This window comes from Camellia sinensis, chromosome 13 (genome assembly GCF_055761805.1).
Source record: "Camellia sinensis isolate YWXY chromosome 13, ASM5576180v1, whole genome shotgun sequence".
NCBI lineage: Eukaryota > Viridiplantae > Streptophyta > Magnoliopsida > Ericales > Theaceae > Camellia > Camellia sinensis.
In genome coordinates, this window is record NC_138973.1 from 57,651,979 (window position 1) to 57,669,624 (window position 17,646).

General features: G+C 39.4%; 1 protein-coding gene across 1 annotated transcript; it reads right to left on the reverse strand.

The window, feature by feature from the left end:
- Nucleotides 1-488: 488 nt before the first annotated feature.
- Nucleotides 489-3,757, reverse strand: LOC114290306 (uncharacterized). Its single transcript, XM_028234187.2, has 2 exons — nucleotides 2,036-3,757; nucleotides 489-993 (listed from the first exon to the last, which is right to left on the reverse strand). The coding sequence occupies exons 1-2, from the start codon at nucleotides 2,849-2,851 to the stop codon at nucleotides 616-618; spliced, it is 1,194 nt and encodes a 397-aa protein (XP_028089988.2). The 5' UTR covers nucleotides 2,852-3,757; the 3' UTR covers nucleotides 489-615.
- Nucleotides 3,758-17,646: the final 13,889 nt, after the last annotated feature.

The following is a 17,646-nucleotide window of genomic DNA, read 5'->3' on the forward strand; positions in this document are numbered from 1 at the left end:
CATAATTTTATCAAACAGGATCTGTTCCTAGCATAAAAATAATTGAACTCTAAAGAATGCTATGCCAAGTGCAACTTGGCAGTGGTATGACAACTAAATAAAGATGAAATATTTATAGAGAATTTTTCACAAGAATGACGTGTAATACATATGTGAATCTGTCTTGTCTCTGTTATTAGTAGTGAAATTTCATTCACTCTGCACAAAAAATCAGCAACTAAATTTCAATTTTCATCTCTTTTATTTATCTTTTTGGTGCCTAGAGGGCAACAATGGACTGAAATTATAGGTTTACTCTTGCCAATTTTCACTCCAATGTCTTTCAAAACTATTTGGCATCATGTCGTCTTCATCGAAACTGCATTCCTTTTCATTGATAGAAAATATTAAACAAAATATTGCAAGACAAGAATAAAAACTATGAAAACAAACATTATGAAAATAATTACCAAGTTCATACGTCATATAATTAAGGAAATTGAAAGAAAGGCCCAACGAAAATTTCAATACTAGTAATTTAAATGTAAAATTTTTGGAAAACAATTAAATTAGTCCCATGTAACTTGATCCTAACTGTATCGATGTTTGCACCATTAAATCCTTTCTAATTGCCTCTTATTTGGCTGTTGGCTCCATTAAGTCTGCACAAAACACTGCGATCTCTTCATCCAGTTCATTGAGGGCAGAGCTCATGGTAGCTTCTCTATTCTGGGTGTCCTCCTCACTAGTAGTGACTGTAGAAAATTCTCTTGTAGCTTTTTCATTGCCTGTGGGAGTACCCAGAATTAATTTTGTAACAAATGAAGCAATTTCATTTGCCTCTGCATTAATTTCCAGCTTTGCTCTCTCCTGCTCTATCTCTTCTATCATCAAACTTCTGCTGCCGACCACTTTATCAGTGTTTCCTTTAACCATAACAGTAGATGTTTCCAACTTTGGGTCCTCAGGCATTCCAGCTAAGATGTTGTACTTTACCCCTACTAAACTCAGAAACTAAAAAGCAACAAAAAAAACTGTGTGAAATAATACTTATAGTAATAAAGCACCATGTAAGATATGTAGAAGTAAAATCAAAATTACATCTAGTTTAGTCTGCATTGGATGGAATGATAGATTGGGTGCATGCAGAACATTTGACATAATATGCATGAAGTACATGCCCTCAAATTCAAACCCACAATCTCATGATTAATAACTGAATTTTGACCACTAAACAAATGACTCCCTTAATTGCAAAAGTAAAAGAAACAAATTAAATCAAATCATAAATTGTGTTCTCCTTTTATATTTTTGATTAATCATTTATTCATTTCTAATCTAGAGCACCAACTTTTTCCAGAAAGTTCAGTGGATCTAACAAGGCCTGATCAATACCATGGTGTATGCACTTGATTTTCAATAGCCAAATTCAAATTATTGGATGAAGGATGAGCTACAATTTGTGTAATCAAATAAAATCTATGATACTCTAATCCAGTGGACACCCCTTCTGTTTCATGTGTTTCAGGAGGGTACAACTGACAAAAATTGTCTTATCCATATGATGATTGAGTAGAATGGAAGCAATTAAAGGGGGAGATTTTTTCAGCTATGTACGAAAAGTGAAAAGATCTGAAAAAATCTAAAAACAAAAATGTTAAGTGCACAGATTAAGACACAAAGAATCCTTCGTGTAGTCGAAATTTATTTTAAATGTGTCTCACACCCTATATACCCAAAAAATTTCAGCCACTTGAACACTTTCTGTGCACTTTTATGTTTTATTTATGTGCACTTAGCAATTTTGGTTTAAAAATTAAACTTGGTGCTTCAAGGTTTTGCTTAAGTGGAGTCTGGATAGAAGAACATGTATGGAATCTTTCAAGGTTTTGCTTAAGTGGAGTCTGGATAGAAGAACATGTATGGAATCTTACTTTCATAATATTTGAAGAGATTATTCAAGACTCATAACACAGTTGAAAGATGAACCTAATTTTTTGTTTCATTTGTTTTTCTTCTAATGACCATGACTTGCAAAGCTGATTTATGAACTTACCTCAGACATGACGCAACCAACATGGGCAACATAGTGGCATTCGACACAGTAGTAACTTCGGTCAGCAAGGACCCTTCTTTCCTCGCAAGTGTCGCAGTAGAATACTGCGTCCTCATCTTCGTCTGGATGGTCTTTGATGGGAGAATTGGTAAGGGTGAGGGCATGTCTGTGATATTTATGTTTAAGGGTAGGTGGCAACTTTGGGATACAACTGATGTGAACCTCAAAATAGCAGTGATACTCCACACAACGAAGGAACGGGGTGCATTGGATCTTAAAACAAGCATGGCAACAAAAGTTACTAGGTCCGGTGGTGGAATTGGTGAAGTAAGCAAGAGGATGGTGATGAATTCTAGTGTCCCTAACGTAAGGCAGCAAAGCACATCTACTGTCAATTGTCAAATCATTCTTGTCACAACCGTATTTCCATCGTGTTGGAGGCTTCAAACACACACGACAACAACTTTCCGTAAAGGGACCAAAATCAAAAGGTGAGCGTAGGTTGACATGGTGTGGAGGACCAGAATCAAAAGGTGATCGCAGGGTGAGCTGGTGTGGGGGATGAAAGGGGTGGTTGATCACTTGGGGCAAGTCGGGACATGAATCATGTAGCAAAAGACCACATTCAAGGCAAACATGGAAAAAGGAGTCATCCTCGAAGGGTAAATCGCATGCATAGCAGGTAAGGGGAAAATTTGTTTTCTTGTCAAAGCCACAAACAATTAAGGGATGGGGGTGAGTAAAATGTTGAATTGTATTGGGCTGATGACAATGACCACCCTCTCCTTCGTTGATGCTTTTGGCGGGCATCAACATCAACGAAGCACAATAAACGTCCAATACAAAGTCACACTCTGAACAGAAAAAGGTAATGGGGCTACATCTTGACCCACAGGCATTGCAAAAGAACACCCTTCTAATCTCGTTGTTTGCAGACGAAGTCGGGATGAGGGTGAGAAGATGCCGAGGGTGGAAAGGGTGTTCGATCTCCTTTCCCAACTCGCTGCATGATATGTGTAGCAAACAGGGTCATTGAAGGCAAACATAAGCTGATCCTTTTTTATCTCTTCGGCCGCAGCAAGAGAAGAAAAGTTCACTATTCTTCTCATTATCACAGAGAATCAAGTGATGTTGGTGGCGTATGTGCTGATCTGAGTATCACGAACATTGGCGGTCTGGGGAAGCAATTTCAGCGTAACACAATTAATGTCCATGGCAAACCCACAGGAAGACTCGGAACAATAGAAGGTAAAGCCCATACAGAGTTCCCCACAGGCATTGCACGATGGACGACATGCATCATCATTAGGGGGAAACTCGGCGTGGAGTTTGAGACAGTGTTGCGGGTGGAAGGGGTGTACCAGATCTTATGACAATTCAGCACATGATATGTCGAGATAAACCACAATACCAATAAAAAGTTTATACATAATTTCTAGAGAGTTGATTTTTCTTAGTGTTTTGTATACAAATAAAAAGTTTATACATAATGATATAGTTCAATATAGGCCCTTCCCTTTAAAACAAAATAGTGAAAATAAAAACTAAAAGCTTCTAGCAATGCTAGGAACACAGAACCAAACATACAGAATGAGACACAGATTAGATGGCTTATACAAGAAACTGCCATTAAATCCTTACCTAATCTTCAACATATGTTCGTCGTCTCAACTTCACATTGGCTGATGATTTTCAAGTGAACAACTTGTTATAATTTATTGTGGATGATGACTTCGAATGATATCTTTTATCCTCACATTGGCTGTTGACTTTTCAAGTGAACAACTTGTTATAATTTATTGTGGATGATGACTTCGAATGATATCTTTTATCCGTGGATAAATAAAAAATTACAACATGACTCACCTCTTATTAAACAAAGACTTTTGAGTTTGTTTAATGGGTCATAAACGCAAAAGAAATAATGACAAATAATATAATGCTAATGACCTTAAAGTACGAGCTTCATTTTTGTCAACTGTTTGTTGTTTTGAGTAATCCAAAGTGCAAAAATACTGGAAAATAAGTGTGTGCATATGAGAGAACGCATTTTACGCGTCAATCTCATTTTACGGGTCAATGAACAGAAAACAAATTTGCCTGTCGTGCTTAAGAAAAGACAAACATGAGGTCAAGCCGTGGCGGAGCCAGAATTTTGGCTCAAAGGGGACATTATATTGAGTTGAAATCTTAACAAAAATCACAATTAAATTATCTAATTTTTATTTGATGGTAGGAATAAAAAGCATTGTAATGCAAATACTATATTTAAATATAAGCTCGAGCTAATCAATCTTAATCATTTTTTGTTTTTACTTTGATTTTATATATGATGGTCACATGGTTTAAAAAATAGGGAAATTTGGCTATAAACCCTCTTTACCTTCCTTTCATTGTTAAAAGGATTAAGAAAAAAATTATACTTTCTAAACCCCTTCATAATTATAAAGTTTTGCATAAAGGACAAAATTTATTATTTAAATATTTTATTAGACTATTATACCCTCAACTAAATTTTCTCACATTCTCCACCTACTCTCTCCCCACCTTCTCTGTCTCTCTCCTCCCTCTCTCCGTTCTCTAACTCCTTCAAGCTTCAGATCTGGAAGCTCAACTACCGCCTCTGGAACTCCTGCGTCGACCTCGCCAACGCCGCCAGCGTCTGATCCTCTTACGCCGCTCCCTCCGGCGAACACGCGAAGTTCCGTCACGTCTCTGCTGATTTGCTCTTCCTATGTATACGTGTATGTATGTATTTATATATATGTGTGTGCATGTATGTAGGTATATATGACTCATACATACATGTGTATATGTATATATATCAGTAAGTGAGTGTATGTATATATATTACGCGATATTTTTTTAAACACAGATTTGAGTTTTGAATATATATATATGTGTATATATATATATATATTTGTGTGTATGAGTGTTGTTGAACACATGTATTCTTTGAAATCAAAAGATAGAGAGATATTTGGATGTGTTCTCTGAAATGGTCACCTCAATCAGATTATGATTATGTTGATATTTAGATATTTTTGTTTAGTTTTTGATCTGTGTGTTTTGTGGTTATATATCCTTGTAATATAGATTTGTGTTTTTACTAGTTTTTGAATTGATCCGTTCATACTCAGCTTGTTCAATGGATGATCGATCGATCAAAATGGATGATCTATTCAATTTCTCTCTCTTTCTCTCTCTCTAATAAGAATTTCACACAGAAATTTTACTAATCAGAGTAAAGTTTTACTTTGGTTAAAAAATGTTGATTTGTTTAAAAATATAAAATTTTCTTTGAATCAGAGTAAAGTTTATTATGATTCAAAGTAAAACTTTACTCTGAATTTTTATTTTGGTTAAAAAACATGTTGATTTTCTGAGGAACCAAACTATATTTGGTTTTCTTGTTATGTTTCTATAATTTTCTCAGCAACCAAACACACAAGGTTATTAATACATGACACTTAGTGTGATTCAAAGTAGATACTCTCCTTAGATCAAAGTAAAATTTTACTCTGGTTAAAACCATGTTGATTTGCTTAACGATATAAAATTTTACTTTGAATCGGAGTAAAATTGTACTTTCAGAGTAAAGTTTTACTCTGATTCAGAGTAAAATTTTACTCTTGTTAAAAACATGTTGATTTGCTTAACAATATAAAACTTTACTTTGAATCATAGTAAACTTTATTCTGATTCAGAGTAAAATTTTACTCTGAATCAAAGTAAAGTTTACTATGATTCAAAGTAAAATTTTACCCTAAAATACACTGTGAAGATGGCTTAATAGGAGAGCTAATAGATATGAGGGTAATATAGTAAAAGAAACAAGTTTTAAAATACTAGGGGGTTTTGAAAGTACCTATATAATTCTTGTCCTTTTGAAAGACAAATTAAACAATGAGGGGTTTATCACCAAATCCCCCTAAAAAATAATCACATGGCTTATAAAATATAAAAACAAAATTATATTAAGTTGCACACACAAAACAGATGTAGATAGGATGTGAATAAATAATACAAAGACAGTGATATATATCACTTATTTTTTTTTACAGTTTTGAATCATTGACTTACATAGTAATATATTATTAGTTGTTGTTAATTGTGTAATAAGTATTTCTAAACACAAAAATTAATTATGAGTATTCATATAATAGGTGATATAACAAAAAATTCAATGACATATAATATTTCTATAATATAAAAAATTAGTGACACATAGTAATATATTAAACAAGTTTTTCGTCATTATCAATTACAATATTAAAAAATTTTACTAAAATATTTCACATAAATTTTTACAATTGACTTATAAAAATAAAAAATAAAAAAAAAACTAGTGTGTTTGGTTTGAGTTTTTTGGATTAAGTTTTTTGAAAACTAACTTTTTTGATTTTCGTATTTTTTTGTTTTTGGTGAATATTTTTTAAATTTTAAACATTTTTTTTACTTTTTCAGATGCACCTTACTTAGATGTATTTAAAAAGTAAAAAATTTGTGAAAAAATATTTTAAAAGATTAATAAATACATAAAAATATAAAAAATGTACTAAATTCTTATATATTTTTTATATTTTTGGTATTTAGTGAATTTTTAAAAGATTTTTTTTACAACTTTTTTACTTTTTAAGTGTATTTATGTTAGGTGTGTCTAAAAAGTAAAAAAATTGCTTAAAATATTAAAAAAATCAGTAAAAAAAACACGAAAAATAAGAAAGTAAAATTTTCTGAAAAGTATTTTTTGAAAAGTGAAAACAAGCGAGGTGATATTATTTGAGTAAAAATTCAATTTAATAGTAATACCACGTCATCATTAACATGTGATATTACTAACTAATAGTAAAAAAAACATATGGAGGATAAACTCTACATGTAAAATGTAAATAACAATCCAATAAATTACATATTTTCATTGAAATTAATTATGTTTACATGCCAATAATGATACATATCATCATTATATTAAAATTTTTATAGATAATAATATGACTTATCACAGTATCTTTATTTTTAATCAAAACAACCATTATTGTTCTCATAATTTTAAAAATATCATTGACATGTCACTCTAAATAATATTTTTATAAATTTTTTTATTTAAAATATTTTCTTTATGTTTGAAAAAAAAAATTCCAAAACCCGGGGTGACTGCCCTAGGCCTCTATGCCTCCGCCACTAGTTATGAACAAATTTGGTGTTGACTCATAATTGTTTTTAAAAAAATGACATGACATAATCTTAACCGTTCATTTGGTGTGTACAGTACACAGTATGTGCCATAGAAAAATTTGCGAAGTACTAGAAAATAAGTGTATGTGTATATGTGAAAAAAAAAAAAAAAAAAAACAACTCAAATGTGCCTGATGCAGGGGCGGATCTAGGATTTAGATTTTGGGGGTCAAAAGATTTACATTTCTAAAAAAAAATATAGACATATTATACAAGTTTAATCGAAAGAAATATATTAAAATTATAGATAAAGTTTCTTCATAATAGTAATATTAAAAAAAAAAAAAGTAACATTCAATCTTGACAAAATAAGAACAAAAGAAGTTTGACTTCACTTTTCAACTATCAAAGTAGAACTCGACACTCTTTCAAATCTCGAAAATTATCTAAGATTGCTTCAAAGCTAAATTTCATTGTAATTTCTCTTTCAATGTATAAAACCACAGAGTCCTAGAGATAATCATCCTCCATCTTGTTGTGAAGCTTTGTTTTGATAATTTTCATGGCTGAAAATGATCGTTCTATAGTTGCGGTAGAAACTAGAAGATTAAGCACAAGTAAGATTACTAAAGCATAAAAATTGTTTCTAATGTAATTTGAAATTAATCATTCAACCCCTAAAAAGTACACAATTGTTAAAGAGATGATTTAATTACATACAAAGTCAACAATTTCATTGAATCCCACGAGCGTGAGAGAATTTTATAGATAATGCATAATTTAATTTATTTAAAATTAAAAAATATTCAAAACAAAACTCTAAAAAATATGAATAATATTTTTTTTCCAATATTATATATCATAGTACCTTGCAAGTTGTCAATTCTCTTGGTATAAATACATGGTGCAGTTTATATAATCGTTGAGTCTGAATTGATTTTCTAAATAGTCCGACGAGGAGAGGATGGAAGAACACTCTGCATAGGTTTTTTGGACTTCAACTACTAAAAGATTAAATTAAAGTAAAAAAGGTGAGTACTTCTACAATTTGTATAACATTTGATTTTGTTGGAAATGGTTATAAATTTTGGATAAAAGCAGAATTTTATCCTAAGTTCGGTCTATTTTTTAGGTGGGTCCCGTGCGTCGATTTTCACGGGTCAAAATGGTAACGCGTTCTATGCCGCGTTTTGATTCACGTGGTATATTTGGTTGCTCAAAACCATTACCGAGTGAATGGGAAATTGAAGCCAAAGTGTGCTCCATGGAAATGGAGTTTTGGTGGAAATTCCTTAAGGTTGTAAAATGGCTTGTCCCACATTGATTTGGTGGGAAGTTTTGAATGGGTTTATAAGGCTTGGGTTTGGTACTTGGGGTGTGCCCCCAAGGGGTACCCAAGTGTTTTAGAGGGAGAGATTATGGGCAAAATGGGCTAGACCCATTGGACACAAAAACCACACGCGCGCGCACTGCCGCCGGCTGGGTTTGGGCGCAGGTGCGTGGTGTGTGGTTGGGTTGGGCTTGTTCGGCCCAATATTAATCATTTTGGGCCAAAAACATTTGAATTTAATTTTATTTTTGATAAAATAAAATCCAGAATTCAAAATTAAACTGGTTTGGTTTTACTGTACATCCAAACATGGCCCTTCCCAATTTTAAACCGGAATTAAACTGGTCCGGATTTTAAATCGGAATTAAACTGGTCCGGATTTACTGTACACCCAAACAAGGCCCTTCCCACTTTTGTTATCTGTTTGAATTGTAATCCAACAGATTCAAATCTGTTTGAATTCAAAACCAACAGGTTTCATATCTATTCAATTCAAAACCTACAGCCACCATTACATCTATAAATAGGACAGCCCTCATTTGGATTTTGTAATTCTAATTTTAGTCCTTCATAATTCTGCAAACATCCTCTTCATTTTGCTGCATTATTTTCTTGTCAGAGAGAGTATAAACACTTAGTGTGTTCGTTAGGCAAACAATTTGTAGTGCTGCTATTGTTTGTAGTAGATCATTTTATCTTGGGAGATAAATGTCCAAATTCTGAAAGCACCATGGAGAGGACGAATCTGTCTTAAGGACACAGTGTCAAACACTGGGCTTGATCAAATTATAATTCGAATAAATTAAATCAAATAAGTTATTTAATTTATTTTCAGTGTTATTATTATTTATTTAAATCAGATTTTAATTTTATTTTTGTAACAAAATAAAATCTGTTTTTATTTATTAATTTTTATTTCGAGTTTGATTTTTGTAATCAAACAAATTTTCTTATTTTCTTTATTTCTTTTATATTTTGTTTGTTGTTAAGTACACAAACTGAATTAATTAATTACAGTGAAGATTGTCCAACAATCTTAAGGCAGATTAATGTTTTGTTTTTGGTATCTTCATTGTATTTAATTTTCTGTGTTTTCAAAGTAATATTCTGGTTGGAAAAACAAATAGTGATTTATGCTATTTGACAGTGTACGGGGAGCAAATATTCCGGCAAGCCCGTATTCCTTTCTTCCGAGCTCCGTCGATGTCCGATCACCTGCGAGCAAGTAATGGTGAGCTACCCGGCGGTGTGTGGCCGGAAAAACCCTCCGACGGTTAAGTTAGCACACACCTTAGGATGGATAGAGAGAAGGGAGAGAGTGTTTGAGTGTAAGAAGTCCTTACAGAGATGTTCGTGTGTCGCGTATGGGGGGCGCAGACATGCTTATATACCTTCTGCGCCCCATATCCACTCCCAGTCATCTCCTGACACGTGGCTCTGCTATCCCATCTGTCAGCACAAACCTTGCTGAACATCACCTAATCCCATCTGCCTGTCATCACAGTTGGAGCTCGGCAGCCGAGCTACCCTATGCGTTGTTGCGCCATGCCGTGCTTCATACCCAAGCACTTCCCTGGCAAAGTCAAAGGGGGGACCGAGCTAGGCGACATCTCGGCAAAGCCCAGCCCGAAGCACCACATGGTCAGCTTTCCCGCCGGTCAAACGGTCACCTCGGCCGACCACGCCTTTCCGGGCGCCGGTCACTCGACTTGTCTGACTTCGGCTATCCTCGGACCGAGCATCCTGGTCCGACCGAGCACTGCCATACCGAGCTGCTTCTTTACGGGACCGGACGCACTCGGCCCAAGTTCTGCCCGGCCCAAGTTCTGGCAGCCCTTCTCTGGGCGAACAGTCGATCATTTCGGCCCAATGCATTGCTGGGCTTTCAACCTGCTCGGTCGATACCTCGGCCCAACTCCAGATCATAAATCACCCTCTCAATTGCCCCTTAATTCCGTCCGCGAAAGCGTGACTGGGATTACTCACTTCGACCGAGATAACATTTCTCCGGTCTTCAAGACGCCGAACCTCGATCGGGCTAGTTAACATAATTGTCTGCAAACTTGCCCGGTTATATTCCTCGGCTGACATCATCTTCGTCGAGAGTAGCTCGGTTGGCTCTTCGTATTTGCAACCCGTCGCTTCAGTCCTGTCATAGCCATAAATGGGGACACGTGGCGGTCTGCCATTGGTCATCGGGCAGCCAACCCGCCATTTTTGCCAGAATTTGAATTTGGGCGGTCTCCTTCGCTTATACATACATGCCCTGCTCAAACTCCAAATCCTCCTACTGCCATTTCGACATTCGACCTCAGAGCTCTTGCATTTTCATCCAGACTTGCTGCCATTCTTCGTTCTTGAAGGATTAGGTCCTGCCCTTCACTGGTAAGTCATTCCACCCTCATTTTGTTGCTATTTTCTTTCATATTGCACATATTAGGGCACAAAAACGTAGTCCTTAGGGCATATGTAACAACCCTCATACTGTTTACCGATTAATGACTGATTGATTACCGATAACCATTGATCACCGTTAAATTGAATTGATTATGACTGATAATTGGACTGGTAAAAGTACTGAACTGACTGACTGAAATTGGAAACCGAATTGATTGAGTATATGCTAGTTAAATTGCATTCTATCTGTTTGACTGTATGAATATCTGTTCATGCTTATATGTTTAAACTGCTAATTGAAGGCCTTATCGGCGGCCGAATTAGAAATTGATTGATGTTTTATGATCCACATAATTAATGTGAATTTATGGTATACTTACCTGAAAACTGATTAGGTATGATTAAATTAGATTAAAACAAGCTAATTAAAGAGTTGGACTTAATTACCAAATTGCCACCTTTAGTGGCCCACTCAATATAACATATTTGAGTCTCATTTCATACACATTCATCAGCCATTTCCCTTACCATTGCCGACTAGAGAGAGAGGGTAAGAGGAAAAGAGTAATTCAACTTGTCTCATGGTGAATTGGCTAGAATTGCTTGAAGAATTGAAGGTTGATTACTAATTTGAGCTCCTAAACTTTGAATACAAGACTAAGGTAGGAAACTCATCTTCTTATTGTTGCCATTAAGCTAGTTCTTGCATGATTCATGCTTCATTGTAGAACTAAGTCTTGTTTTGGTTCATTGTTGTTGAATGAAGCTCAATTCTTGCATGCATGTGTTCTTGGTTGAATTTGGAGTTGAGTTCATGACAAAATGTTACATGCATGTTCACAACTATGTTTAAGTCCATGAGTTCATCTTGTTTTTGAAGGTTTGAGTTCTTTTGAAACAGCATTAAAGCTTTGAAAATGATTTAAGATCATGCATGTCATGTTTGAGGATTGTTCTTGGAAAATGGTTTGAAATTGGGTTTGAATTAAACACCCTTCGGCTTTGATTTCTCAAAATTGAGCTTGAATCATGTTATTCCATGTGTTTATAAGAGTTTTCCAGAAAATGAGCCCAAGAGGATCGGTTTTGAGTTGTTAACAACTTGGTTTTGAGCTTGGAGGTGCAATCTGGGTTTTCCAGATTTTGCACTTCCGCTCGAGCGGAGGAAGTGCCGCTCGAGCGTAGAATTCGAGCATCCAGTATCTCTGCACTGTTTTACCTTACGCTCGAGCGGAGGATTGGGCGCTCGAGCGGAGTCAGGTCTCACGCTCGAGCGGGCATCGAGCGGAGATTTCACCCATCCAGTACTTTCACGTTACGCTCGAGCGGGAAAGTTTACGCTCGAGCGTGTACCTTTGTTGCATGACCGCTCGAGCGGGGAAACCTGCGCTCGAGCGGAACTCTGTTTTTCTGAAAATGCTTTTAAATGTGCATCTTTGCATCCTCATCCCGTTCTAGGCATTCTTAGGCCTAGTTTAAGGCATCTTGTTGAGGATATAGATGTAGAACACACCGAGGCATTAGGGATTAAGTTGTTATCTTTCCCAACTGTGTAGCTTAGTGTGTGTTCAACCTGTTAACTGTGTAGGGTTGGCGACTGGGGAGACACGCTCTAGCTTACTGTAGCCCGAACTCTGTGAGTAACAATTGTGTAAAGATATGTTCAACTGATATCTTTTGAATACTGAACTGAACTGTTTACTGAACTGGTATTACTGAATGAATGTATGTCCTTTATTTCTGAACTGTACTGTGGCATCCTTAGTACCTACTGTTTACTGTTACTGTTACTGTTACAGAGATCTCTGTCGGTTCCCTCGTGGAACCACTACTGTTTACTGACTGATGGCCATCATTACTGTTCGGTCTTTTAAGACCTACTGTCACTGTTATGCTAATGGATGTACCACATATGACTGTTTACTGTACTAAACAACTGAAATACTGATTGAATTGAACTGTTTTCATTACTGTAAGGACATTCATTCTAAACCCCTTTACGCATTATGTTATTCACTGGGCTTTAGCTCACTGCTCATATATATATGTAGGTGTACAGGCACCAGACCGCGGCTAGAGGCGTCAGAGTAACTCCAGTTTTGTCAAGCCAGCCTTTGTGCCTCACTGCGAGGTTCCGAGCCTATCTGTTAAGGCTTAGGGGTGTTTTAGGAATTCCCCTTCTGTACTGTCTTACTGTTTTGTAGTAACTGAATGGTTCGTATAGACCGAATGTTTTCTGTACTGTTATATAGGGATGGAGTCCCTAGTCTGAACGATTGTATATACTGTTCTGTACTGTTTATGTATATATGCATGAAAAATCTTTTGGCATACAGACTGTCACAGCTCATTGGACATTGTTTAATTACTGTATTGGCTTCCGCCAGGCCCTGTACTCTGTTTTACTGTATTACTGTTAAGTAGGCCTTCGGTAATCTCGGATTACTGGCCGGTTACGGTGCTAAACCCATAGGGCCGGGTTTGGGTCGTGACAGCATAGGCCATAGAAAACGTCTCAAACCTCTTACTGTTCTTGGTGTTCTTCGTCTTCCTGAAGAACACTGAAGAACTGGGGCGAACCGGCCTCTCGGTCTTATTTTGATCCAAAAAACCAATCAAACCGGGCAAACAACATGTTTGTCGCAACCCCGGCACAAACCGAGATAACAAAAGGGCTTGGTCGCTCAACCGGGCTAACATCTGGTCTGCTTGGGCGACCGGGCTCCTTAGATAGAGTAGACAACCGGGGTGGTTTGGCACTCTTAATGACCGAGCTAAAATCCAGCTCCTTTTGCGCGACCGCGCTCACACTTAAACTTGCCATCCTTTTCCTGCAGAGTCCAAGGGGACCACTGTCGTTCCTGAGTCTCTCAGAACCGAGCGGCAACCAATTACCACAGTGCCAAACCCCTCAACCGGGCTATACCAAGCCGGCCAGAAATGGGGAAATTCCGCTTCCTAGTGGATACTCCGGCTGCGCTAGCTGCGTTCAGGGAGGAGTACGGCGTCCCGGCCAATGTCCATCTGGATCTCGCAGAAGAGGAGACCACACCTTGGGGTAGGGAGGAGTGCCCCTTCACCGTGCTATCCATTGTCGAGGGGGGCCTCCGTTTCCCGCTCAACCCTCTTATAACCGAGTTCCTCCGCCGCACCGGGCTGGCACCCACACAGGTGTCCGCCAATACTTATAGAATAATCAACGGCGTTCACGAATTGAACAATCGACTAGGCATCAATTTAGGTCTAGCCGAGATATTGAGGCAATACACAATGGGCCACACCGGTGACGGCCTAGCTTACTACTTGAAAATAAGACCGGGCAAGGAAAAAATTGTAACCGGCACCCCGGATAAAGATATGTACGACGACAATTTTTTCTGGGTGTCCGGCAATTACGAAACAGCCGAGGTGCCGGGCTGGTTTATAAACAAAGGCTTCGGTTCTTCATGTAAGCCGCTCAAACTTGCTCGGTTAGTCTAACTCTACTTTGTAACTAACCGGTTTTCCTGTTTCTTTTGTAGCAATCCAAGCCTTACAAGCCAACTACCAATTTCCAAACGTTGAGGCAATTCGGACCGTGCTTCGGTATCCCCACCGAGATTGCAACGACTTACTCGGTTACACCCCGACTTACAGATATTCTGCTCCGCGCCGGAGTAGAGTAACTGACTTCCTCAGAGCTCCTTCGCCACCTCCAGATCCAACCCTACCCGACGTCCCGTTAATCCGGTTAACAGACGAGCAAGAAATGGCCAAAAGATCTCGGATCAAAAACCTTCTAACCGCGACCTCAGCCGAGATACCAAGTGTCGTCGCTCGCTCCCCGGCTGCCGGTCAATCGAGCGCCGCCGTGGTTGCTCTTGCTTCTCCAGCTGCCGGGCAATCTGGCCAAGAAACACGCTGGGCGGGCAAAAGACCAAGGGCCGATCCTTCTGCCGAGCTCATCACCGAGCTGGCAACCGAGCAACCGGTCGACAGGGTCAGCTCCATCTCGGCATGGCGGCCACAGCTGAAGCACCGGGGAAAAGAGATCCCGGCAAATGCTTCGATCAAGGGAGACAAGGAGCACTTACTCGCCTTCGATCTCTCCAAGGCTTTACTGCTTCCCAGCGATGTGGTTGGAAGTGACCATGTCCCTGACACCCGGCTGGTCAAATCCGCCGTGAAGTCCATGACCAGGGTAAGAAGTTCAATCTGTTTCAATTTTCGCAAGTGTTTGCACGGTTTCTTCTCTGATCAAATTCTAATTTTGCAGGCCATCCAAAAGCAGCACTTGGTCATGGAGCGCATCCATAGACTCCGGCAGAAGGCCAACGACACAGCCAGCCAGGTGGAGAGCCTTCAGGCTGAGCTAGGCCGGGCTAAGTCATCCCTTGAGATGGCCAACGCCGACAATAACAGACTGCTCGGTCAGCTGGAGACGGCCGACAAAAAACAAAACGAGCTCCAGACCGAGGTGGACGCCTTGAAGAAGTCGAAGAAGAGGGCTTGCCGGGCTGCCAACAACGCCGGCTTTAACGAGGCCAAGCAGAGTTACAAGAAGCAGGTCTTTGCAACACAAGACATCTACTTCAAGGCCGGTTGGAAGTCAGCCTGCGAACACCTCGGCCAGGGCTCTGACACCGACGTATTTGCCAACCCTCCTCCAGCTTCGCTACCGGTCTACCTCGTGCCTTATGCAAACGACGTCTTCAGCGCTTTGCAAGCTGAGGCCGAGGAAGGACTTGAAGAGGGAGGCGGCGAGACAGATTCCGAGACGGATGAGGCCGAGGTGCAGGAGCAACCCGGCAATGAGGAGCCCGGCGCCCAAGAAGCAAGTCCAGCCATCAACCTGGATGCCGGCGAGGATGAATTCACCAACCTATCCCCCTTAGTTTAGTTTTCTTTTTTGTATTTTTGCCTTCAACGCTTTTTGATGTAACCGGGCTATGTCCCCACCTTTTGTATTCATCTTCTTATCAATGACAAAGCCAAATTTTGCCAAGTGTTTGCATGGTCGTCATCCAATCTATATTCAGCAAAACATCTCGGCATAAATCATTGTTTGACCGAAACACCTCGCCAACCGGGATTACTACCTCGGTTGAAGCACTTAAGCAGAACAAAACAAATTCATAAACCGAAATAACCATCTCGGTTGTAACATAGTTTGAACAAATCATCAACGCTTCCAACCGGATTGGGTCATCTCGGTTGGGAACCCAAAGTTGGACAAAACACCAACTCTTCCAACCGGAGTACATCATCTCGGTTGGGAATCCAAAGTTGGACAAGACACCAACTCTTCCAACCGGAGTACATCATCTCGGTTGAGGATCCGAAGTTGGACAAAACACCAACTCGTCCAACCGGAGTACACCATCTCGGTTGGGAATCCTAAGTTGGACAAAACACCAACTCTTCCAACCGGAATATATCATCTCGGTTGGGAATCCGAAGTTGGACAAAACACCAACTCTTCCAACCGGAATACATCATCTCGGTTGGGAATCCGAAGTTGGACAAAACACCAACTCTTCCAACCGGAATACATCATCTCGGTTGGGAATCCGAAGTTGGACAAAACACCAACTCGTCCAACCGGAGTACACCATCTCGGTTGGGAATCCTAAGTTGGACAAAACACCAACTCTTCCAACCGGAATACATCATATCGGTCCGTATCATTAAAACAACAGTCCAAGTGCCAAAGCAAAATTACTTCTATAAATTGACAAAAAGAATTACATGCTGTGGTGCAAGCCAAAAAATTTCTTTGCACAAGAAAGGAAAACGAAAGCTTAAAAATAATACAGTTTCAAGTTGGCCGCATTCCATGGCCGGGGTATGGCTCTTCCCTCTAGATCCTCCAGGTGGTAAGCCCCCTTGCCCGCCAGACCGGTGATCTTGTAGGGTCCTTCCCAATTTGCCCCTAGTTTGCCTTCTCCTGGCACCAGGGTGTTGCCCATAATCTTCCTCAAAACCCAATCACCAACTTTGAACGGTCTGTGGTGCACCGTCTTGTTATACTTCTTTGAGAGCTCTTGTTGGTAGGCGGCCACATGGATGAGGGCCTTCTCCCGACGCTCTTCCACTAGGTCCAGCTTCAAGGCAATAGCTTCAGCGTTCAGCTCGGGCTTAAAACTCTTGCTTCTAAGGGTGGGCATTCCAACTTCCAAAGGTATGACCGCCTCCATGCCATAAGCCAAAGCAAATGGAGTTTCCCCGGAAGAACGTCGCGGGGTTGTTCGGTATGCCCAAAGGACGCTGGGCAATTCCTCAGCCCATTTTCCCTTGGCCTTCTCTAGCCGTTTCTTCAACCCATCCAATATAGTCTTGTTCGATGCTTCGGCTTGACCATTGGACTGCGGGTAAGCCGGGGTGGAGTTGTAGAATTCTATCTTTAAATCTTCACAAAATCCTCTGAATAAGCGTCCGTCAAACTGGGTGCCGTTGTCAGAGATCAAAATCTTGGGGACGCCAAACCGCGTGACCACGTTCTGCCAAACAAACCGCTTCACGTCTTTCTCTTTAATGGTGGCCAAAGGCTCAGCTTCAACCCACTTTGTGAAGTAATCTGTGGCCGCGACGAAGAATTTCCGGCTGCCCGGTGCCGTTGGCAGTGGTCCCACTATATCTAGCCCCCACATGGCGAAGGGCCAAGGACTGGTGAGGGGAAGCAGTTCCCTAGCTGGCTGGTGGATCTGATGGGCGAATTTCTGGCATT